Source organism: Hippocampus comes, unplaced genomic scaffold (genome assembly GCF_001891065.2).
Source record: "Hippocampus comes isolate QL1 unplaced genomic scaffold, H_comes_QL1_v1.1 scaffold174, whole genome shotgun sequence".
Classification (NCBI taxonomy): domain Eukaryota; kingdom Metazoa; phylum Chordata; class Actinopteri; order Syngnathiformes; family Syngnathidae; genus Hippocampus; species Hippocampus comes.
The window spans coordinates 9,520,290-9,545,585 of record NW_017805983.1 but is presented as its reverse complement, the minus strand read 5'-3'; the positions used below and the strand labels follow the sequence as shown (position 1 = coordinate 9,545,585).

General features: G+C 41.1%; 4 protein-coding genes across 4 annotated transcripts; 2 read left to right on the top strand and 2 right to left on the bottom strand.

The window, feature by feature from the left end:
* The first annotated feature begins 2,055 nt into the window (after nt 1-2,055).
* ddx19a (DEAD-box helicase 19a) lies at nt 2,056-8,165 on the top strand. The gene is made up of 11 exons (XM_019891188.1): nt 2,056-2,315; nt 2,409-2,469; nt 2,548-2,737; nt 4,048-4,140; nt 4,665-4,767; nt 4,844-4,958; nt 5,044-5,221; nt 5,739-5,976; nt 6,394-6,556; nt 7,555-7,746; nt 7,839-8,165. Exons 1-11 carry the CDS (start codon nt 2,253-2,255, stop codon nt 7,898-7,900), a joined length of 1,458 nt encoding a protein of 485 aa, XP_019746747.1. The 5' UTR covers nt 2,056-2,252; the 3' UTR covers nt 7,901-8,165.
* A 260-nt stretch (nt 8,166-8,425) lies between these two features.
* ubxn10 (UBX domain protein 10) lies at nt 8,426-9,656 on the bottom strand. The gene has a single exon (XM_019891191.1). The coding sequence runs from the start codon at nt 9,490-9,492 to the stop codon at nt 8,968-8,970; it is 525 nt and encodes a 174-aa protein (XP_019746750.1). The 5' UTR covers nt 9,493-9,656; the 3' UTR covers nt 8,426-8,967.
* Nucleotides 9,657-10,774: 1,118 nt separating this feature from the next.
* cptp (ceramide-1-phosphate transfer protein) lies at nt 10,775-14,796 on the bottom strand. The gene is made up of 3 exons (XM_019891190.1): nt 14,746-14,796; nt 13,263-13,434; nt 10,775-11,806 (listed from the first exon to the last, which is right to left on the bottom strand). The coding sequence occupies exons 2-3, from the start codon at nt 13,394-13,396 to the stop codon at nt 11,284-11,286; spliced, it is 657 nt and encodes a 218-aa protein (XP_019746749.1). The 5' UTR covers nt 13,397-13,434; nt 14,746-14,796; the 3' UTR covers nt 10,775-11,283.
* Nucleotides 14,797-15,052: 256 nt separating this feature from the next.
* On the top strand, nt 15,053-23,501 carry ints11 (integrator complex subunit 11). The gene is made up of 17 exons (XM_019891187.1): nt 15,053-15,241; nt 15,501-15,598; nt 15,950-16,023; nt 16,096-16,324; nt 16,415-16,513; nt 16,896-16,930; nt 17,144-17,282; nt 17,368-17,432; nt 17,522-17,711; nt 17,804-17,887; nt 17,974-18,063; nt 19,162-19,324; nt 19,408-19,518; nt 19,937-19,998; nt 20,711-20,853; nt 22,110-22,239; nt 22,922-23,501. The coding sequence occupies exons 1-17, from the start codon at nt 15,214-15,216 to the stop codon at nt 22,982-22,984; spliced, it is 1,803 nt and encodes a 600-aa protein (XP_019746746.1). The 5' UTR covers nt 15,053-15,213; the 3' UTR covers nt 22,985-23,501.
* The last annotated feature ends 1,795 nt before the right edge of the window (nt 23,502-25,296 follow it).

The window sequence follows — 25,296 nt, the reverse complement described above, 5'->3', positions numbered from 1 at the left end:
TAGCTGCATTGTACAGACTAGACACCAGTGCATCAGACAGTGTATAATAGGCACAGAGTTTTTTAATTAAACCTCAACCCTTAATTTAATGTGTACGTGTATTCTAATATTAATGAGATTTTTCCATCCATTTATTTTCTTCCGTTTATCTCGACTTGGGACACAGGGGCAACAGCTTTTACAGAGAAGGCCGGACTTCCCTCTCCCCAGACACTTCGTCCAGCTTTTTCAGGAGAATCCCAAGGTCTTCCCAGGTCAGCCGGGAAATATAGTCCCTCCAGCATGTCCTGAATTGAGGAGGTCTTTTGAAGTAATCTCCCCACCGACTCACAATGTCCTAAGTCGAGGTCAGCAGAGCCCCATCTCCACTCCAAACAGTGTTAATAGCGCAGTGCTTTCTCCTCCTGAGACGCCGGATGATGGACCAGAATTTCCTCGAAGCCATCCGGAAGTCTTTTTCCATGGCCTCACTAAACTCATCCCAAAGGCCAAAAAGGCCTGATAGGACTCTTTTCATCTTAACGGCAGCCCTTATAGCTGGTTTCTGCCAACGGATTGCCGTCACAATAGGAAGCGACCACTTTACTGTGAGCCAATGCGAAGGGGGACCTGCATTGTCCTTTTGGGCTGAGGCCAGCTGAGCCCCATGGGTGCAGGCCCGGCGCTTGCCAACGAGCCCCACCTCCTGTTCTGGCTACAAAAGGGAGACCCAGTGACCCGCGTTTGGATGAGAGAAAAAGTGATTCAATATTTTTATTTGTCATAAGGTGGCATATGAACCGTGCTTTGCCTGGTACCTCATTCGGGACCTGTTTGGCATGGGTAACCCTGCCAGGGGCATAAAGGGATCATTGGGACACAATGTGATTTGATTTATAATAATGATTTTAATTTATTCAGGGAAATTCAATATGTAGTAAAAATGTTTTCTATGTTTTTTTTCTCTAACTAATTTAGTATGTGACTATGTGTATAGTATCTTATTCGTGAGAAAAAATATACAATTCATCAGTTAAGCTTGTTCCCACTATAAAATGTTATAGTTTCAGATACAATCGGAGTGGTTTTAGAAGTAAAACTTCCCATCCTAAATTAAAGATCAAATGATTTTGAGGAGGACAAAGGTACACAATATTGATAGTATTGTTTAAGTATGATATTGACATAAACTGAGTAATTTGCATGACACCAACTCTAAAGTAAAGTTAAAATCCAAATTGCCTGGTTGAATCCGGTCAAATTTATAGTGCTCAATACTGAAAAGTACTCAAATGATTTTGTATGTTTTCAAGGATGCTACAAATTAAAAAAATTATTTTTTTTTTCTTCAATTTGTCTGTGCTGCCAAATGTTCCATGGACAGTGGTTGGGAACCACTGCTCTGGAACAGAGGTGGATAAAGTCAAAAAGCCAGTGGTCTGTGTGTGTTGTGGTGTAGTACAGGAGAAGTGCTGGCGAACATCCTCTAAATTTGCAGATAATATTTGGTCAAAATGTTTGTCAAACAGTGAGTGAAGTCCCAAGAAATCCAGAACTTCCATAATCCCTCTGCATTCCAAGTCAAATGCTTAGGGTTCAATATTCCTCCGGCTACATTTTCTGTGAGGTCTAAAATGTAATTGCTATTGACTCCCACATAAAACTCATGAAAAATCCATGGCTCCTAAAATGTCTGTGATTAACTCATGAGAGAGAATGAGAGCTAAAACGTTTCATGATGCAAAAGGGACAAGAGTGGCCAGACTAACCTATTAAATAATTTAACACGGAAATAATATTGAAATAAAAATATTTTAAATAAATACAAATTGAAATGGACATACATACATACATACATACATACATACATACATACATACATACATACATACATACAGAAATAATTAAATAACACAAATAATTAAATGTGGAGATAAATGAACACTGAAGTACATTAATACTCGATGTCTATGACATATAAAATTTTATTGATAAAGAAAATTGTTTAATTTTGTCACTTTTGGTCCCCCATACCAAACGGCCCACACTCAGAGTTCCACATATTACAGTAAATCCCCGGATGTCAGTGGAGGCATCACGGTCACAGTGGAGTCACCAGTTTCGTTGTTTGGCCTGGCACGTTGCGGTCGTTTCTCGTCAGCACTAATTACTTGTCACCTCACTGCACCGGACATCAGGCCACACCAACCTCCAAACTTTTGCTGAAACGTTCCGGCTTATCGCATCAGGAAGTTGGAGCTAAGTATTGTAAAATGTTCAAGGACTCGTGGGCGCTGGAGGCAGACATCCAGGAGGCCAACTCCTCGTGCGTGCAGGTGAATTTGGGGGTGGCTAACCGTCCTGGATGAGAGCTAGCTAAAGTTTGGATAGAACTTTCGTAACATACAATTTCATTTTTCTGTCAACAGTTTGAGCCCACAACGAAGATGGGCCGAACTAATCGCTCATGGATCACCAAAGATGTCAATGGTAACGAAATATCCCCGTTTATAAATCTATTTGTTCGTTAACTAACGGCATTTTTTTTTAACTCTGGCCGATGCACAGGAAACCTCAAGACGGACATGAGCGGACAACGTGGAAAGTGGGAAGGAGATAAAGTGGACCCAGCTGAGGCGTCCTTACTGAACAAATTTATCCGCCGGGCTCTTGTGAGCAGTAGACATGAGGTGGAGGTCCTGCAGCGAGACCCCACCTCCCCGCTGTTCTCCGTCAAGACCTTCGAGGAGCTGCGCCTGTGAGTTTAGGTCCACACAACTACCATAGCTTTTTCTTTTTTTTCTGTCTTTCTTTCTTATTTTAAACAAAGGATAAACTCAATTTCAGCCCATCACACACCTGAACAAATTCATTGAAAAAAAGGAACCTTACTCAGAGCAAAACACCTGCTGTATTTTCCGTTACAAAAATCTCATGTCAAACCACCACTCAAAAATGTCATATAAAATATGTAGCATTGTCAGGCAGAATCCTCTCATATACCTAATCATACATCCATCGATCCATCCATTTTCTAATGCGCTTATCCTCACAAGGGTCGCGGGCATGCTGTCTCCGGGCAGGAGGCGGGGTACACCCTGAACTGGTTCCCAGTCAATTGCAGGGCGCACACAGATGAACAACCATCCACACTCACACTTAGATCTAGGGACAATTTAGAGTGTTACATTAACCTGCCAAGCATGTTTTGGGATTGTGGGAGGAAACCAGAGTACCCAGAGAAAACCCACGCAGGCATGAGGAGAACATGCAAACCCCACACAGGAAGGCTGGAGCCGGAATCGTACTCTGCAGTTCTGCGCTGCGAGGCCGACACACTAACCACTCGTCCACCGTGCCGCCTATACCTATTCACTTTATAAGAAATAATTTTTTTTTAAAAGCTTGTTTAAGTTACCACACACTGTGTCATTCAAGTTGGTCTTGTAACATATTGCTATCATACACTATTGCATGTCAACACAATGCCACCCAAAAATTACTTTCAATAGTTAATTTACTTTAAAAAATATATTTATATATTATGCCATCAAAGTAAAACGGGATGGGCTCCAGCACAGCCAAGAACCTCATGAGGACAAACGTTGTGGAAAACCAACAAATCACAGGAAAGCGGAATTACACGTTTGACTAGTAGTAAATTGTGAGTGTTTGAGCCGTGCCATGCCAAAAATAGAAAAAGTAATTACGGTTTGTAATTGCCAATCGATGTCACAAGATGGCGGCATAGCAGTACTTGTGTCTAAACGAAACTGTGCAACTCATTTTAAGTACAGTACTTCCTTGAAACTAAAATGCCAACAGATTTTGCCAAAGTAGTCTTGACAAAACGTTTTGGCTTGAAGACAATAATGGCTGAAATGTGATTTTTTTTTTTTTTTTTCCCCCCCCCCAAACAAAAAAAAATCCCCCCCCCCCCCAAAAAAAAAACATCTTCAAATTCACAAATGCATAACAAGTACAAACCATCATTCAGCACACCACTGCTTTCCTGGTGAGATTATAATTTTGGATTTGTAAGTACTTATTTTTTTCTTCCGTAAATAGGAAACCAGAGCTGTTGAAGGGGGTCTATAACATGGGCTTCAACAGGCCTTCCATGATCCAGGAGAAGGCTCTACCTATGATGCTGGCACAGCCGTGAGTCTCTTTTTACACTTGCAGTATGCCGTTTACAATTAACAAACAAAAATTGAATTAGTTTTTAAGGAATGTTCAATACCAGTATGAGTATTCAACTCTTAAGTGCTCATTCATACCGATACCAAGTAACTGATACCAGTAGTACTTATATTACATAAAATTTCTATTGAACCAGACAGATCATTTTAAAGACCATTCATACATTCCTGACAAAAGACAGAACAGTCACTCTGCAATAGAGAATTTAAGTTTAAAACAAAACACATATTACTTACTATGATTTAGGATTGTTTTGTAATAAATGAACTAAAGTACAAAATAAAACTGACAACTCTCTGAGTTTAGTGTTTGTTCAAAATAATTTGAAGTGCAAAATAATAGCGGTTCAGCTGTTAGTGTTAAGCATGACACTGACATTGGAACCAGTCATTTTTACACCACCAAACATGTATTTGTATTTGGACAAAAAAAATTTACATTTTAAATAACACTTGATTTCTTTACAATTTCTTGAAATGCAGACCTCAGAATCTGATTGCCCAGTCACAGTCAGGCACAGGTAAAACTGCCGCCTTTTCTCTGGCCATGCTCAGCCACGTGAACCCCGCCCACAAGTGGACTCAGGTAAGCTACGTGACCTGCTGCTGTGTTCATTTTTTGACTGTGTATGCCAAGTGAGTTTTTTTTTTCTCCCCCCTAGACTCTTTGTATCGCGCCTACATACGAGCTTGCCCTCCAGATCGGTCAAGTGATAGAGCAGATGGGAAAATTCTGCCCTGACATCAAACTGGCGTACGGCATCAGAGGCAGCAAAGGTGAGAAAGTCGAGGTCACATCAGAGTCTCTCCGCTGTATGTCTCAAGTCCAGGAGTTGGCCTTGTCACTTGTTTTTTTGCCCAGTGGAGCGAGGCAGGCTGTTACAGGAGCACATCGTTGTGGGAACACCGGGCACCATCCTGGACTGGTGCAACAAGTTTAAAGTCATCGAAGCCAAAAAAATAACCATGTTTGTGCTGGATGAGGCTGACGTCATGATCGCAACTCAAGGTCATCGTGACCAGAGCATCCGCATCCACAGGTTAGGAGCATCTTAGCCCTATAAATAGATAAATAGTCAAAACAGTTGTCTTTAGACGGAGACAGGATAGAATAGTCTCGAGGCACAAATGTGGTAAAGGGTACAGAAAAAAAATCAGCTGCTTCGAAGATCCCAGTTCGGGCAGTGACCTCCATCAATTGTCTGGTCGGATGAGACAGACCGTGAACTCTTTGGCATGCCAGTCATGTTTTCTGTTCAGATATTTTGAAAAAGGTTTGCTCTTAGAAGAACCCACCGTGTGGTAGGAGGATTGGATGTTGCTTCGTTCCCATTTCTACAAAGAGAAATGCATGGAGAAGAAAACATTATTTAACTTGACTTAATTAGGACGTACTTGATTTTCATTTGACAGTGATGATATGTATGTAAATATGGGATTCAGCGCAGGTGATGGTAGTGCTTGAGTTAAACCTTGGAAAATGGACATAATGTACATGAACCCTGTACAGAAAGTTTTGAAATGATCTTTTTTTTCTGCCTCTTCGTGCTAATGCAGGCAGCTCACAAAAGACTGCCAGATGCTCTTCTTCTCTGCAACCTTTGAGGAAGCGGTGTGGAGATTTGCGAAGATGATAGTTCCCGAGCCCAACATCATCCGACTGCGACGCGAGGAGGAGACTCTGGACACCATAAAGCAGTTCTATGTCCTCTGCAAGAGCAAGGAGGACAAGTTCTCAATTCTGTGTAACCTCTACGGGAGTATGACTGTGGCACAGGCCATGATTTTCTGCCATGTAAGTCGTACAGTGTAGCTAAGTGCAGTGTAGCCGTGCATTTACTGTACTTGATTAGGAACCAGTAAAAACAGGATTGCTGCCTACAAATAAGGCATCAAAAGCTTGTTTTACGCACAAACAGGTTATTCCAAAGGGTGACATGTTTGATACACACTTCTGAAGAAAATATTATTAATAATTAATGTTAAAGAATAATTGGCAAACAGATAAACATTAGGATGCAACAAATCTGTTTCTGTAAATCTCGTGCAGTGTTAACGTTTTCAAATTCTCACCTCTGAAAAGTTCTGAGAACATCGCAATGTCCCATCACTGGTGAGATATTTTTAAAGCCGATAATATGATGAGTAAATGGTAAACATTGGAAGATGAAAAGAGCTGAACTTATTTTTAATGTGATTTCTCCTCATGCAGACCCGTGAGATGGCATCTTGGCTCTCTGCTAATCTGACCAAGGAAGGCCACAGTGTGGCGCTGCTGAGTGGGGAATTAACTGTGATGCAGAGAGCGAGCATCATTGAACGCTTTCGAGATGGCAAGGAGAAGGTCCTTGTCACCACAAACGTTTGTTCCAGGGGTAAGAGGCAGAAGTCCAGTGCCAAACTGCGTTGTAATTTTTAAGGGGGAGGGCGTATTTAGGCGAACCTTTGATGGATAGTTTGCTGGCTCTCACTGATGGTGTAGTGGTACACTCGCCTGACTTGTGCGCAGGCAGCGTGGGATCTCTAAATGTGTTCTGCGACTGACTGGCGACCACTTCAGGGTGTAGTCGGCCTTCCGCCCAAAGTCGGCTAGGATAGGCTCCAGCACCCTCCCCCCGCGACCCTGTACAGGATATGCGGTGTTGAAAATGGATGGACAGATGGATAGTTTTCTCAGGGATGCTGGTCAACTTCTATTTTGTCCCCAACAGAAAATAATGAAAAAAGAAGTGGGAAGCAGAGTAATAATGTAGACATGATAAATTGGACGCTTAAAACTGAGAGACCCTGAAAGAACCAAGTAAGGTTGACAGGGAGACTGGAAATAAAGGAGAGGCTGGCTCTGTTGGTAAATTGTAGAAGAGACAAAATGAGCACTAAAGGAGGAGGACAAAGTGCAGCCTTTGCCCTTGGGATGTGGTGCTGTGGTTGTAAACAGAACATTTGGTTGATTATCCCCTGTTCAAGGACCAATAAAGCCTTCCTCTAATTGTGTATTCGATCCAGGAAATGGCTAATGTGGCTTTATACTCATCCTTTGAAGTAAAATCCAAAAGATTTCAATCTACAGCAAAAAATCAAATTAAATGCTCACTGACCGTTGCAGTACTTTTGGAGCAGAGGGTTGACACCAATACACAAGTGTCCAGATGCCTGACGCAGACGCTTCACATTGTCAAAGAATGAAAGGCTATAGACATTGCAGCTCAAATGTGATGGTTAGTAAAGACAGAAATGTCTCCTGTCCAAAGATTTAAATAATAAAGTCACCAGACAGCAACAAACCAATTTTAACGCAATGAACGGAATATATTGTTTGCTAATATAATTTTTAAAGTGCTTCAAAATTCTGCCTGTGGTGTTTTGTCACGAGGCATCGATGTGGAACAAGTGTCTCTGGTGGTCAACTTTGACCTCCCTGTGGACATGGGTGGCAACGCCGATAACGACACGTACCTTCACCGGATTGGCCGCACGGGACGTTTTGGAAGGCGCGGCTTCGCCATCAATATGGTGGACAGCGAGTACGGCATGGATGTCATTCGACAAATCGAGATGCATTTTGGTACTTCTCACTCACCACGCCCACCAATTTAAAGAAAAGTAAACATACAGATGTTGACCTTTTTCTTCTATTGTCTCTTTTTAATCCCCCAGACAGGCGAATCCCAAAACTTGACACATTGAATGTTGAAGAAATTGAAAAACAGCTCAGCTAAACACTCAGCTGCTGCTGCTAAACCCCCACAGACTGTTGTGCCTTCCACAGGTTAATTGTTTACAAAGTGTTGACTATGCAGAAAGATTTGTTTGAGATGCACTTTTGATTTATTCCTAGAAGCAGAGTGCTACACGAGCTGTTCAAACCCAGCGTCCTTGATTTTGTTCTGCTTTGTTTGCAGTGTTGTTTCCTTTACTTTGTGTTTGTTTGCACATTTGCATGGCATTTGAATATTCTAGTGTAGTGAAAAATATATTTTGGTAAATATATCAAAAATACTGTTGCCTTTAAACTGTGTCCTGGTTCTTTCTGTCAAAACTGGATTTCAATCGTCATTTGATGACGGATGATGAGGTTCCGCAGGCTCGGACAAAGGTTTCTGCTATCATGAACAAAACATTCACATAGAGCCGCTTTCACACTGCCTTCCCAGCAAATGGGATGGCGATGCAATGAAGACGTAATGGTTGCGCCTGCATAATATGTCTTCAGAATAAACTAGTGTATGAAGAATTATTTTTGGTATGAATACAACTCTGACGTGAAATTTGAACTGCCTTGCATGCATGATGTCATTGTACCGAACAAAATGAACTCTGAGTATGAAGAATAGTTACATCTCAAAAGATCAAAATCGTAAATATTTATTTCAGTACTTTAAGTCCAAAATTCAAATCCAGAGATTCACTACACAGTGAAATATTTCAAGCTTGTATTTCTTACATGATGAATATACAGTATTTCATAGCTACGATAATTACACTTGTTCTACAAGCTGTGCTTCTCACTTTAAATATTCACTTATTTAAAAAAAAAAAAAGATCTTCTATGCAGAAATGTGAAAACAGTATTAAATACGTGCACTAGTTCAGTTTTATGTTTTTATGTTGAATTCCATTAAAAACATGATTTTACTTCTCCATCTTAGTATGTTGTAGGCAACAATGGCACAAGGGAACGTATGGCAAATTAATGTGGCAATCATAAACTTTTTACATCTCTAAAAGAACTCGAAGAATCAAAATACTAAAGATCAATAAATGGAGCACCTATATTAGACTCTGCTTATTCCTGCTCTTGTCCAGTCAATGATGTGATACACAGAACTGATCTGTCGTGGATGCCACACTGGACCAGAGTCAGGTCCAAGTCAGTGAAGCTCCTGCGTGGCACATCCATGGTTGCTATGGAAACCTCTCCGTACCCGATCCCGAACCTGGACTCTGCGCAGTCCCTCACAGTCCGTAGTGGTTCTGCGGGGTCAAAGCGCCGCTCGAACCTGCTGCCGCACGGCGCCCGGATCGCCAGCAGCAAAGTGTCGATCCGCTCGGACTCACGGCCGGACCCGCGTGACCCTCCCCCTTCTGGAGACGGGCGGCTCACATTCCCCGAGCGTGTCTTCCCGATGGGAGGGAGGACCTTGTGTTTATTGAGGTCAGGAAAGTCCGGCACGTTCAGATTGCTGTGATGGGTGACGGGTTGGCATCGGGCGCGGAGGTCCCTGGTGGGCCTGCCGGACCCCGGTGAGCCACGGAAAGCACCCATGTCACGACTTGCCACACGCTTGGACTTCGGCCTCGTAAAATCCATCCAGCTAACTTCAACGATGCTGTTTATTTCTCCGCGTCAGTTGTCAAAGTGTTACAACGAACCATTCGAACCCAACACTTGTATTTGGCTTCGTTTTCTTTACACTTTCGACAGGCAGCGCTTCAGTTCGGGCGTCACTGTTGTTGCTGCGGCAGCCTGGTTGTCATGACAACCAAAGTACGTCTTTACCTCTGCTGTTCATGTCACAAAACTGCACTTTCGTTCATTTGCGCTGGTGTTCAAAAGCCAAGGATATAGATTTGCTATGAGTCCCGGTTTTTTTCATTCCTCACTTCAATCGAGCAGTTGAATCGAAGCTCACTTGTAATACCTACTGGTCAACACAATTTACTTTTTTTTTTTGGATCAGAGATGCAAGTTTTCCAGATACATTTTTGAATCCGAATCTACCCTCGTTTTTTTTCTCTAGCACATCAGGTTTTCATCATATAATAATTAATATAGGAATGCATTTAGTAATATTTGTTAAGTGTTAGATTCAGGAATCGGAGGATTTTTTTTCTAGAAAGGTCATAGCTATAAATTACAAGCTGTGATAAAATCTGTTTTGAGACAGCTTTTAGAGGTCAAACTTAAAAATGAAAAAATGAAAATGTCTCAAAAACCTGATGAGCTACAAAAAAAGTAAAGACATTCTTTAAATCTGCATCTGAAATACATTAATGAAAGCAGAATGCGATCTCTGATTAAAATTTCCTGTTGACTAGGGTTATATCAATTTGGGATCACAATATAAAGTTAAAAAAAACTGCTTGTGATTAAATAAAAAACTTGCAAGTTCTGTAAGTCAAGATATCACCTTACTATTTATTTTTGTATCATGCTAATTTGTGTCCATGGAACAGGTTTAACAGGAATGGGTGTAACGTGCACAAAATACGACGTCTAGTGCTCCATAGTAATCATAATCCTATGAATTTTTAATGAAATCCAGGATCGTCTTTGGGAAACCTCCATTTTTAGCTTGTAGTCCAATGAAAAGCAAGAGATAAATTATCCCAACAAAATATAAATACTTCATTGTTACAGCGGTGCATTACATACGAAGGTTAAGAAAAATATGAAATCATTTAGCCCTGTACTGTATTATGTCTCATGTGCACTACAATTACATTTTATCATTATGACCTCTGTCAAGCATGAAGGCAAAAGGCATGGCTAACAAAGAAAATAATATACAGTGCTAATTGACTTTACCCTTTGAGACATGCTGCAAGTATATTAAGGCAAAGGCAACTTTATTTACATTTCAGTGACTCACTATGTAATATGGGATTTCTTTATTTGGATGTAATGATTCAAATAGTACAGTAATTTAAGTAATATAACATGATAAGAATGCTGTTCATTAAGTTTTTTATTTTTTAGCTTATTATCATTTCATCTACCAGACAAAACAATTCATTCATGTGGTCAAACATTCAATGGATGCTACAGAAATGTACTGACATTAATGGAGCAACATCAAATATGTCATCATTGTAATCAATACATGTAAATGTGTCTTTAGCTAAATCAGACAACGTATTTGATCTATAAAAATCCCCAGTTGCACATAAAATATTTCACATGACAAGTTATGGTGAAGATGAGCGGCTCTGACCTCGGACGACCCTTCCACCAGATATTTATTTACATCCAAGATGGAGCTGACAATCCTTAATTGATTTTACATTAAAAGATGATTGCAGGAGACATTAACTTGTGTTCCAACATGCAGCTATTGCACAGTCCCTAGCACCAGTCACCAGTAGTCATGTTGAGATGTTTCTATGGCAAGTTGAGCAAATTGTTTTTAGCATAAAGTTCTTCCGTAATCTGGTACACTTCCGAAATGAGAGGAACGGCTTCTCCCAGAACAGCTACCACTTTCTCGGGGGGGCCCACATTCATGACCTCAAAGAAGGCGGGGCGACCGGGTAGCACGCAGAAGGCCAAGCCCGCCGCCTTGCGCACCACCCACGGGTGGTAGTGCGCGAGGGACTCGTTGTAGGCGTCGGCACACATGACGGACGTCTTACTATCCTCACTGCTGATCCTCAGCCGCTCCAGAAAGAGTTCCAGCCACCTGAGTGCGCGATGCAGCCTCAGGAGGGTACGAGTGCCCGATTCAGGATGGCTTCCTCGCTTGTCGATGTCCACCAGGCTGTTGTCCAGCTCGTATCGGACCATGGACTGCACGGTCATGTAGTGAGAGTGCGTATCTTCTTTGAGCAAATTCACCAAGATCTGGATCTTATTGATGGCATCCTTGGAAATGAAGCTAAAGACGGACCCTAAGCTGTTTAAAAACCTGGCAAAAGCATGCATGAACAAGTTGTGTTTTCAATGTCGTCAACATGCAAGTTGGACTCAATTTTTTTTCAATGAATTTTTGAACAAGGAAGCAATTGCCTGTAATATTCTCAGTTTCTGAAAGGCATTTAATGGCTTGTTGCAGCAATCCTTAAACAAACGTCTGTTGATCATTTGGTACCAGATCGCAAGGGGAAAAAAATGTGGTTAAAAGTTTTTTTTTTTTCCTTCATTGGTATTGCGGGGCTTTTATTTTGAAAAACGACTCCCTCCCCTGATGCCTCACAACGACTCTGGCACACCATTTCTTACAGTGGCACAAGCTAACCTTCGAAGGAGAAAAATATTTGTCAAAAACGTGAACATGAAGGACAAAAACAGTTATGGAGAGCCACACATCAACAAACTGCGCCAAAGGCATCATTCTGAGCCACGTACAACACTGCTAAAGAAAAGGGCCTTTACTTTTGGGGATTATTGATTCTGTCTGCTACTAAGGACATTTGTAGTAAACCTTTGGAAAGGGCAGCAGGGGAAAATGTAGCAGATGTCGCTCTTTCAGCTTACACCATAACAAGAAGAATTGATGAAAAAGCATAGGCTGGTGAAGCGCAGTTTATGAGTAGATAAATGGGTCACAACTCCGGTGGAGGAATCTACTGATGTTGACAACAAGGCAGTCGTGCTCGGCATAACCCTGTCGCAACACAAGATCACTTTGAACAGTACCGCTTCATGATATAGTAACGCTTATTTTTTTTTTCCTGAGGCCCAAAGTGGATCCAGAGACAGCTAATTTTTATTGATCATATTTATCATGTATCACTGTCATTGATCATGACTCAATTGAAATTGGAAATGACCAAAAATGTCACCTGAGTTTAACGGTGTTCGGTAAAATGAGCTTAGTTATTTACTGCATCAAACACATACCCTTAAAGTTAATTTCACATCTGTTTGAGCAGCTCGTCTGCCTTAAAGTGAGTTACAGAATCATTGTGATTCTTTCAGATTACATGCGCTGGTGTGACAACAATTTTGCTCATGGAACCTCCGCACCTCTACCCAGTCAGTGAAAGCTTTTCATGAATGAAAACTGGCACCAAATACAAAAAAAAAGTTGAGAAGCATCCCTGATTTACTGCCCCGCAATGGTCCAGAAAGAATGAAGCAATTATTCATTTTAAGAAGTCGAGATACCATCTGCTGAAAATGGAGAACAATAAAATTTTAATTTTAGACGTGGAAGCGTCCATTGCTCATAGTAGAATGATGTTTGGTGAAAATTAAATGTAGTTAAAGAAGCTAAAAATGTACTAAAAACCTTTAATAACTACATTAATCAATCATTCCCATTATTAACTAAAATTCCATCGTGGCCAAATATAGCCCTCTCTCGCACCCTCACAAAACTAGAGAGTAAAATAAAACAAGACCTGAGGGTTTATACTTACTTTATCAGACCCCGCCAGCCAGACACATAGTTTTCCAGAATGACAGCTTTGTCTTCAGACAGACACACCTTGAAAGTGCTCAGAACCTCCTCAAAACAAAACTTCGGATCATCTGACGCCACCGAATCAGCCATTGTGGGTCGGAGGAACTGTCCTGTCAGGTGTTTCCCAACCTTTATTGAAACGGGACATCCATTAACAGTGGGAAAATCTTATGGCACACCACCAAACAAAAATGTCACTGACTAGTGTGAAACATGGGCCTGACGAACTGAACACAAAGCTGATATACAGTGAAACTCCTTTACAACGAAACCTACATGGGCGAAAATACCCCCTCATGTGAAAAAAATCTTCATGCATTAACACCATTCCCACTTTTTCTGCCCCCCATACAACGAAAAAAAACCCTGTTGCGTTATACGAAATCTTTTTTTTCTGCTCTTGCCTCGCGACAAGATTCACTACAACGAAGTCTAATCCAACAGCGACCTCTACTGCTTTGTTTGGAAATGGCAACAGCAACCACCACACTGGTTTACACATGCGCAGTAGTCCAGGAAGTACAAGTATTTGTTATTGTTAGTTTCAGACGCAGCGAGAACGTTGCATTGCTCAAATGGCTACAAAACGGACCTTTGGATGTCAAGCAGCTCAGACAAGAAGAGCTCTGACGCTGGAAGAGAGGGTAAAAGTGATCAAAATGAAAGCCGAAGGAAGCAAAATAAAAGACATTATCAAATAAACTGATGTAAGTGAAAGTGAATGCTCATCGTAAATTTTGCAATTTCTTTCCCTTTTTTTCTTTCTACACTGACCATATGAAGTGTCAAATAAGTGTATGCTCATACTTATGCACTATTGGAATAAAAATAAAGAGTACACTTACGTTTGTGTGTGTGTGTGTGTGTGTGTGTGTGTGTGTGTGTGTGTGTGTGTATACTACATCTGAGATCAAATTTGCTACAGTGAAATACCCACTGTTGTGAAAAAATTTCTTGCTGCACACATGATTTCGTTGTAGAGGAGTTTCACTGTACAGTACTCACGCATGACTTTTGTACAAAGCATTTACATTTTTCATTTAATTATCTGTCACTATACGTCACTGGCATTGACAGATAAACAAATATATGTTTGACTGCATGATTTTCAGACAAATTAAGTAAAAATTGATCATTTCCCGTGACACTCCTGTTGATCCCTCACGGCACACTATATCCCATGTCACCACTTTGACTCGTCGCGCGCACACATGTTGAGCCAAAATGATTGCAAAGGACCAATTCAAAAAGCAGAAATTCAACAGCGTCGTCAGTCAAACACAATATCATGTTTGGCAGCAGCAAACCGGGTTGTGCTACGTAAACAGAATTCTATATATTGCATAGTTCCTCAAGGCTTACCCATCATACATATACGTTATTAAATTGTGGATATGTATTAGGTTACATTACATTACAACACAACGACGTAAAACATTACCTGCCAAACGGAATTGAAGCTTTTTTTCCGGGTCGCTTTCCAAATGCGCAGACTCACGCCGTATGACACCGGAAATTAAATCGTTTTAAAATAAAAGAAAGTCATCAACGTACAGTCTGTTGAACGTAGAACGGGATACGGAAGGACATGATTTGTCATTTCTAAAAATATGTTAGGTGTGAAGACATAATTTATGCATTAATTTCCGTATTTTATACGATCACCACAACATTTGAACGTTACTTACAGCGATTTAATATTATAGTACATCTTATTTTGAAATCAAGCCCGGAATCTGCTACTTTACCAGTGTCTTTGAACAATTGACTCTATGAGAGCGAAATCCATAAAATTGCACAAATTTACAGTACTAAAACAAGAAGCAATTCACTTGAAATGACTACGTGTTTGTAATCAGAAGTTCGGATCGCTTTCGTAATTTAGCTTCAAAGAAAAGGGCAATAAAATGCCCGAAATAAAAGTAACACCGCTGGGTGAGTTCACTTGCTAGCTAGCATCAGCACGTTTTGTCAGAATTCGACATTTAAATACAACATATTCATTTCTTAATGGTTAGTTAAAGTAAAATTTAGGATGATCTTAATCTGCTGTAGTAGTTTCAAATATCTGGAAGTTTTGGCTCGTGGATATTCAGCAGAAGTTTTTTAGCCGGGATGCTAACAACACGAATTCTGTCATGTCTTATTATTATTTGTTGTGACGTCCTTCTTGTTTGTCTTGTGTTTCTGCAAGGTGCTGGACAAGATGTTGGACGCAGCTGCATCATCGTCTCCATCGGAGGCAAAAACATCATGCTGGATTGCGGCATGCACATGGGATACAATGACGATGTGAGTTTACTTTGCCAAAACAATTTGGACTCTGCCGACGGCATGCTTTATGTACAGTACATGATATCCACACGTTACAGCTAAAATCCCATTCTTTTTTCTTTTTTTGTGGTGGGGGGTGTTGTTCAGCAGACAGCAAAATAAAATTCTTCCATTTCTGTAAGAATCGAAAACAAAAATTCTCTGAATAAAGGCAGAGCTTTTTGTTGAACTACGTTGTTCCTCAACATTTAACTTTCGATCAGACAATTGTTATAGGGCCTGGTAACAACTGATTTGTCTATATCTATACCTTAAGATCCCCATGTTGCATTCCCTTTGTAGAAAGTAACCCTACATTGTCATTTCCAGAGACGCTTCCCAGACTTCTCGTACATCGTTCAGAATGGGAGGTTGACAGACTTTTTGGATTGTGTCATCATCAGGTTGGTTTCAACAGCAAGAATATCTTTATCACCCGCAAACAGCCTATAAAAAGACGTTTCTGCTCTTGGCAGCCATTTCCACTTGGACCACTGTGGCGCTCTGCCCTACATGAGCGAGATGGTGGGATATGACGGGCCCATCTACATGACGCATCCTACCAAGGCCATCTGCCCCATCCTGTTGGAGGACTTCCGCAAGATTACAGTAGACAAGAAGGGAGAGACCAACTTCTTCACCTCACAGATGATCAAGGACTGCATGAAGAAAGTCATCCCACTGAACCTGCACCAGACTGTCCAGGTGTGCTCTTAATGTCTGACCTATTAGAACCCTGCTACGTCATCTGTCAATCATCTTTTTTAATTGAGATGTGTGCGTGTGTCTGTTCAGGTGGATGATGAATTGGAGATTAAGGCATACTACGCTGGCCATGTTCTGGGCGCTGCCATGGTGCACATCAAAGTAGGCTCGGAGTCGGTGGTCTACACTGTGAGTCAGAACTTTCAATAGAAAAGAGCTTGCATTTATTTACAGTGAAACACCGCCATCACCGTTTGCTTTTCACCAATATACCTATTCACATTTCAAGCACTCAAAGATTCAACAAGTAGAAACTGGTGTCAACCAAACAAAGTAAATTGTGTTATTTCTATGTGTTACATCTTTGTCTTCAAAGTTATTGTTCTCAACCCTTGCTTGGAACCATAATTTAGATACCTTACCGTTGTTTTACACTCGACTTTGAAATGTTCACTCTCGTTTGAACCACTAACTTAACACTTTAACCCTTGCTTCAAATTTGAAATCTTGTCTTGAAACCTTAACGTGAAGCATCAGCTCGGAGTAACTGCTACTGTCTTGTCTCATTTAGGGCGACTACAACATGACACCAGACAGACATTTGGGGTAAGTTATCTGCTTTAGTTTTGCCTTACTCTGTCCACTCAACAGAAATAGCTTTGAAAGCATTTACGAGCAAGCTAAGGCGAACTGAAATGTTGGTTGTGGGTTCATCAGAATTAAACTCAACATATACACCACATCTCTATTGTTGTTTTATTGGTTTAAGTCAGACAACTTAGCGTTGATGCCTTCGTTGTTTGTATTGCATGTTGGCAGTGCCGCTTGGATCGACAAGTGCCGTCCAGACATTCTCATCTCAGAGTCAACTTATGCCACCACCATACGGGACTCCAAGAGGTGCAGAGAGAGAGATTTCCTGAAGAAAGTTCACGAATCCATAGAACGAGGAGGAAAGGTATTCCTCAACACACATGTGGACCTTTTGTGTTTGGACATTTTTTTTTACAAGCTTCTACAAACTCAATATTATTTTTGTCCAGGTTCTCATCCCGGTGTTTGCCCTTGGAAGAGCCCAAGAACTTTGCATTCTTTTGGAAACATTTTGGTAAATTGCACTAAGAGAAAAAGAACTTCTGGGTCTGGGGGAGGACACGATCATTTTATGTTTATATGTTAATTAGCTTCCATTGACAGGGAGAGAATGAACTTGAAGGCTCCCATTTACTTCTCCACGGGGCTGACTGAGAAAGCCAATCATTATTACAAGCTGTTCATCACGTGGACCAACCAGAAGATCAGGAAAACATTTGTGCAGAGGAACATGTTTGAATTCAAGCACATCAAAGCCTTTGACCGCTCGTATGCCGACAACCCAGGACCAATGGTGAGTGTTTTTTTTTTTTCCCCCTCACTTTCAAGCGTTGTCTGCTTACTGAAAACAATGGAGAAGTTGAAGCAGTATGGACAAATTGACAGGTGGTGTTTGCAACGCCAGGAATGCTGCACGCCGGACAGTCGTTGCAGATCTTCAAGAAATGGGCTGGCAATGAGAAGAACATGGTGGGGGTCTTTAAGAAATTAAACTAAAATCGGACATGATCCAGTGACAACAGTTGATGTATTAAGACATCTTCTGACCTCTGCAGGTCATCATGCCAGGCTACTGCGTACAAGGAACAATTGGACACAAGATCCTGAATGGACAGAGGAAATTGGAGATGGAGGGCAGAGCAACCGTAAGTTTGATGTCTGTGTTCCATATCAGTGGATAGGACATGCGTGCCCCCTCGCCCACCTACATGGACTCTTGAATGTTAAGTGCATAAAGCAGCACAATTGGCGTAATACTGCCGTGAGTTGGTAAATGTAATTCTAATCTGGCCAGCGTAGCAAGCCACGGCACACCATCAAAAAGCCACTGCAGTTGAAAGGCACAACTCGAACACAATGTCCTCATTCATGCTGTGAAAAGAAGTGCCGCTGAACTCTCTGTCTAAAACAGAACAAGCCAGTGAATAATCACCATGTATACCGGTCGCGAATTTTCTTGCTCATACTGCACCAAATACAAAAGATGAATTGGCTCTAGAACTGTTTTGGGTACAGATTAATGTGCTCATATGCAGGTTGTAGCGGAGTGAGGTTGGCTCACAACTGAGTCAATTTGCTCTGTTGACACGTTTTCCCACTGAATTGCGAGAAGAAAAAAAAAAACGAAATGGGCCATCCTTTCCTAATGACTCAGCAGGAATTTAAATAATTTAATCTTGTTTGTGAGCTACAGTACTGCAAAGACCGCTTTGAGATAATATTTTAGGCTGAGCAGGGAGCAGTTCTTCTTCAACACATCACTGTATGCCATCTCTTGTGTGTCCCCAAAGCTTGGGACACTGAGAGACACCGCATTTATTAAGGCTTCCTCCATTATCCTCATGCTGTTAAGTCTGCCAAAATAGCACGAAATCATTCCTTCAGCTCCACTCCTATTGAAGATGTTTGTCTGATGTCAAGTCGAATTTTTTTTTTCAATTTGAGGCACCTTGCCGTGGCAGCAGAAGTCCTGTGGTGCCGGGACCTCACGATATGCACAATGAATGGGTCCATCGAAGGGACACTGCGTCCTACTAAGTGCAGTGTGAAAAGCCAAGTTGGCATCTGTCAAGCTGAACATTACTGAAGTGTTTGACTAAAAAGTGTTGCTGTACATTAGCAACAGCTCTAAGTCTGATGCAGCCCAGTAAAACACCACTGCTAAGAAAAACCACAATGTAACTTTCCGGTGACATGTGATATTAACCTGAACTTGACTGAATACCTCATTGCGATGCTCGTAGTTGGACGTGAAGCTGCAGGTGGAGTACATGTCCTTCAGCGCCCACGCCGACGCCAAGGGCATCATGCAGCTCATCCGCATGGCTGAACCTCGCAACATGCTGCTGGTGCACGGCGAAGCCGTCAAGATGGAGTTCCTCAAGGGCAAGATCGAGCAGGAGTTCAGTTAGTGGATATCGTACGATTGACATGTTTGGTTGCCTTTCAGCCTCAACGTGAAGTGTACGATGTCTGCTGTGCCACGGCAGGTATCGACTGCTACATGCCGGCTAACGGTGAGACAACAACAGTGACGACAAATCCCAAAGTTCCAGTTGATATGTCACTGAACCTTCTCAAGAGGGAAATGGCACTAGGCGGTGAGTCGTACTATATTAATCGAAGATGCAGTGTAGTTGTCTTTTTTTTTAAACTTTTCGGCCCTGATTCATTTGATTTTAGGTTGAAAGTCAACTTTGTTAATTATTCGGTTGGATGACCAAATGTCTTTCTGATTGATATCGTCTGCTTTTGCCGATGCACCCTTTTGTGAAATAAGTGTTGCAAAAAGTCAAAGAAAACTGAACTATGCAGATGGGACACTGGCATTTTTTTTCCTGGAAAGTGTATGTGTGTGCATTTACTAAACACAGACCACATCTACATTTCTGTGTGTTTGTAACAATACTTGACATCTAAACATTACATAACCAAAACCGGAGCCTCTTTTTCACTTTTGACCAGACAATCAATGTTCACTTCCAAGGTGCTCATCAGCTGTGTATTGTGTTGTTTCAGGGCCTTTACCTGATCCCAAAAAACCCCGCATCATGCATGGAACCCTCATCATGAAAGATAATGTAAGTTTAAATATAGACCACCGCAGCAGAATGACCATCCATCCATTTTCTAATCCTCTTATCCTGATGAGGTTCGCGGGCATGCTGGAGACTATCGGGGGGGGGAACCCTGAACCGGTTGCCAGCCAATCGCAAGGCACACATAGACGAAAAACCATTCACGCTAACAGTCACACCCGGGGACACTTTAGAGTGTTCCAATTACCTGCCATGCATGTTTTTGGAATGTGGGAGGAAACCGGAGTACCCGGAGAAAACCCACGCAGGCCCGGGGAAAACATGCTAGTCGACAACCGTGCCGCCCACATCATGACCATGGACACAATATGATAATATCCAGTATGAAAGCTGTAGCAAATGACTGTAGAAAAATACTGATGGTCAGTCAGAGTGGCATTGTTTATTATTGTGTTTGTGGTATACACTGTACTACACTAGAACTTTACTACATCATTAGGGATCAGTACCGAGTCCAGTACTGAACTGGCCCTGCGGCAGAATTTTAAAAATTGCAGTATTGAGCTCTGTCAGAAAAATCTGAATACATTTTTTCCCTAAAATCATTCAGCCCTAAGGTGGACACAAATTGTCATTCAAAACGCAAATTAATATTTTAGTAAAGACACAATATTTCACACACCCCTTTGAGCGGCAATCATTACAGTGCGAGAGTGGTCCTTTCTGTGACAATGTTATGTTTCACCGGGCACAGAGTCTCAAACTGGTGTCATCGGAGCAAGCCCTGAAGGAGCTCGGACTCAACGAGCATCAGCTCCGATTCACGTGTCGCGTGCAGCTCCACGACCCGCACAGTGACCCTGACACGCTTCGAAGAATATACACGCACCTCAAGAGGTCAGTGAGGAAGTTTCTGGAACTGCTCCGCCACGAGTTGCTTTCAGGGCCGTATGTTCTGTGTCTGGAGGCAAAGAACTCTTTTGCTGTTGAATTCAAACAGCCCCAAGATGCATGTTTGCTGTCAGAATTTGGAACTTAGCTTTATACATTCACTTATGGCTCTTGAATACAAATTTGCACTTTTCCAAGACCGCGTTTCCCAGTGCCTCCTTTTTTGTCTTCTCTAGAATATATTTGTTTGTTAAAAGGGACAGTTTTCATTCATCAACATATATTGGCTCTTGAATACAAATTTGCACTTTTCCAAGACCACGTCTTCTCTATAATATATTTGTTTGTTAAAAGAGACAGTTTTCATTCATCAACATTTATCAAATGTAAATTGAACAAAATGGCTCATTCTCATGAATTAATCCCCTTGACAGAGTTTTTGATATGAAACGAGCAGATGGAAGACATGATAATACACCAATAAAAGTATTTAGAACACATACAGAACCTGATGGGTTGAGTACAAAAATTATTTTTGATGTTATTGGTTCGGCATTGTGCTTGAAAGATAAGGATGATAGCAAGCCCTGAATTTCCTGTGTAACTGTACTCTCCTGATTTGATGCTCAAATGGAAGCTACTACCCGACTAAAGGCATTTTTTCTTTCCTTCTGGAATCAAAAATAATCAGTTCCAGAGTCAGTAAGAATCTGGTTGACATCTTCTCAGTGCAAAAAATGTGGTTTTAAAGTTATCAGTTATAAATTCGCGGCAGAGTTTTTTGATGATTTTTTTTCTCAAGTCTTTTTTTTCCCCATCCGTATATGTGAGATTCAATTAAAAAACCCACCAGGGATAGACTGGCCATAGAGGTCAGATGCCCAGTGAGCTGGCACCTTTTGGGCCGATACGGTGCTATTTAGTTCTTATTTTCTTCCGTTTTTCTCCAAGGGTCCAGTCCACAATTTAGAGGGAGCAGCCCATTTATCCATTTCCAATATCGACAGCAAACTGAGCCAATCAACATCAGTGGCAGAGAGCGATTTGGTAGCCAGGGGTTGTCTGGGGTCATGTCTGAATATAATTTTTCTATGAATATGTCTTTGAATAGAACGTTTGAGTCTTACAGTCAATTCTATCCATTACATTCACACCGTAGCAAGGAAACAACATGGCTGGGAAGTCACTGTTTATCTTACATTCCACAGCGTGCCATTCCAGGCCTGAATAGCAGACTGTGTTCATCTTTTTCCTCACTGCAGTGTCTTAAAGGGGTACGCCATCCAGCACCTTCCCGATGGTACTGTCATGGTGGAGTCCATCGTCATCAAAGTGTCATCTTCACCAGAGGAAGCTAACACAAAGGTCATCCTGCTTTCCTGGAGTTATCAGGTAAACTGCAGCCCATGATAGTGGCAAGACTGACAAGAGCGGCAAGGCTTTGACAGTAGCGCCTTTCACACTGACCACTTAAGCCGCCGTTTTCTACCCGCTTGCTGTCCTGTGTGTAAATCAAGCAACACGTACTGATTTTGAAAATACAAGATACCACCCACGATAAGGAAAACCATCGCCGTGTGTGCATACTGCTCGTCGTGTGTGTTGTGCTGGAAATTACCAACAAACACCACTTACATAAAAATGTTTGTCTTAGTACTAAGACTGGTAAGACGCTTAAAATAAGTACCCATTCGGAATGGGGGTTTGAAGGCAACCTGCGAATGTGCTTGCTCTGCGGCATAGTAGCAACAGCGAATGAAGTTGGAACACCCGAGACTCACTGCGAGATGGCGCTCCTTTGTGTTGAAAGCAATTGGCCGTTGTCCCAAATGTGATGTGAAAGTTGTGTGACCACACAGCAGACACAGCAATGTCCCACGGTGAGTTTTGTCAACCGGACAAACAAATAAACGCTGACTCTACCATCCTGCATGACAATTTGGTTGAAAGTCATTGTGATGGTGCATCCAGTATGTGGCTTTGTGTATTGCAAGCAATTTTAGTCATTTATTATGATTCAGGAGAATCATCTATTTTATGCCTTAGTCTTACCTTTAAATTTTGTTTCCATCAGGATGAAGACCTTGGTAGCTTCCTTTCAACTCTGCTGAAAAAAGGGCTCCCATCTGGACTTTGATTGAATGACTAATGAGGGGTGTGGCGCTTTTTTGGTTTAATTTAAAGAACTGGTGGGCCACAAATGACTACTGGTAAGTTAAACTGTGTACAGATAATTATATGATTTGTCAATGTTTCACAACTTCAACATAATTTTAGTTGGCAAGCTATAGAAATGCTCAGATTCTTTGTTTCCTAGTCATGTGCAGCTTTCTTTTACGAGGCAGAATGTGTCCGCCACAATTACATGTTTTTGTCACGCTCATTATGTTATTTTGATGGAACACAGGAGAGAGTGGATAAAGAGGAGAGGCAACAGTCCTATATCATGATGTTCATTTATACCCATTAATTCATAACCTGTTGGTCAGAAATTGAAAGAAGCATTGTTTTGAATCACTGTTGCGACAGTCGGTTTTTATTTACCTCTACTGTATTTATTGCCAATCTGTAACTTACCAACTTTGGTTTTGCTTTCTTTTCTAACTCTGTCGCACTTGGAGATTCTCAAATAAAAAGTGCATTACCAAATTAAATGTATTAAATGTAGATGACACGCATATCTTGAAGACATTTTTGATGTAGAAATAAAACAAAGTGAACGTTTTTTAAATGGAAAAAAAAAACTTTTACTGTGTGTGAATCAAGAATAAACAGGCATGGTGTTTTGGGACGGACCCCTTGCCGGAAATGAAAAGCCCATGGACATAAAAGGGGGAAGAACTCGTAGTGTGGCCCCAATCCTCTCCTGAGTTCAACCCTGTTCAGAACTTTTGGAGCATCCTGAAGCAAAGAGCTGTAAGGGTGGGAGGCAGTTCACTTCCAAAAGGCAGCATGGGGAGGCTTTTCTGATGTACTGCAAATAAATTCACGCGAAGAATCTGCAAAACAAGTTCAATGGGTGCAAGACTTGTAAAGCCGCTATCAAATAAGAGGTCCTATGGCCAAATGTAACTAGGCCTATTTAGATGTTTTTGGGTGAAATGGCTTTTTATTTCAGCAAAAACGACCTCCTAATGCTGCGAATTCAACAATTTTTTTACAACCCATAATATTGAAACACTGCTGTGCATCATGATTTTTATTTTTGAAAAAACAAAATAGTTGCCATTGGGAGGTTTGTTCAAAAACATTCAATTTATTGTAGAACAGTTTGATGACTTGAAAATGATGCTGAGTACCATTTACATGACATTACAGTATTTAGAAAAATCATAAACTCATTTGCATAATAATTTGGACCATGGCTGATATTTAATCGTAAAACAGCTTGTCAGTGGGTCACTGAAAGAGTTGTGGTGCATCCTGGATGGTCTGTGGCCGGGGCTCCTTGAGATGTGTTTTTGCCATGTGGATGTGCCCAGCTTCAGGTTTCTTTGGTCATTATGATATTACATGACATTACATACATAACATCATTAACAACATTATTCAACTATGTTTTTCAACGATATTACATGACATTCAAATTATGAAAGGTGTTTCTATCGTTTTAATTTACCCATGCTGGCTCATTTTTACAGTGTTTAGAATAAGCACACAAAGCAACTGTCTGACGGTGCCACTAGGTTAAAATATCATTCACTTTAATTAAAAAAAAAAGGCAATCATATAACAGCAGTGTTAATCAACTCCTTAACATTCATCAGATTTTTTTATAAAACAAAATGCAGAAGTGCTGCATGCATAGCAACAGAGGACAGCCATATGTAAACATCAATATACTGTACATAATCTATGTATAGACATCTATGGAGACGAAGCTACCCATCAGATGTGACGTCTAGCGCCCCACCCTGGTCCTATCTCTTGTGCTGTCAAGGATCTACTGCACATCACACACGTCAAACTTGTAAGGAGAGTCACGGGTAAAAATTCCTGCACCCCAGACAACAAAAATGGGAGAGGTAATTGAACTCATCATTAATGTACCGTATATATACTATTCATCCTGCTCATCTAAAAATGCTGTATTTTCCACACTATATAGGCGCACCTAAAAGCATTAAATTTCCTCAAAAGCTGACAGTGCACCTTATAATCCGATGCGCCTTGGATGGCTCAATATTCTGATTTCTTAGACATAGTATTTTAAATGTTTTGTAAATTGCTTTGTTCCAGCTGCAGCGGTTGTAAAAGTGCTACATAAACAAAGGTGTATTGTATTGTATTCCCTTTAGCATAGCATCATCTAATGGATGCATAGCGCATCTAATGGATGCATAGCGCAACCGCAGCCACTAGTGTAGCTGCTATTCTATGCGCATTATAAAACGGTATATATGAAAACAGTTTTAAAATATGCCATTCACTGAAGTTGCGCCTTATACT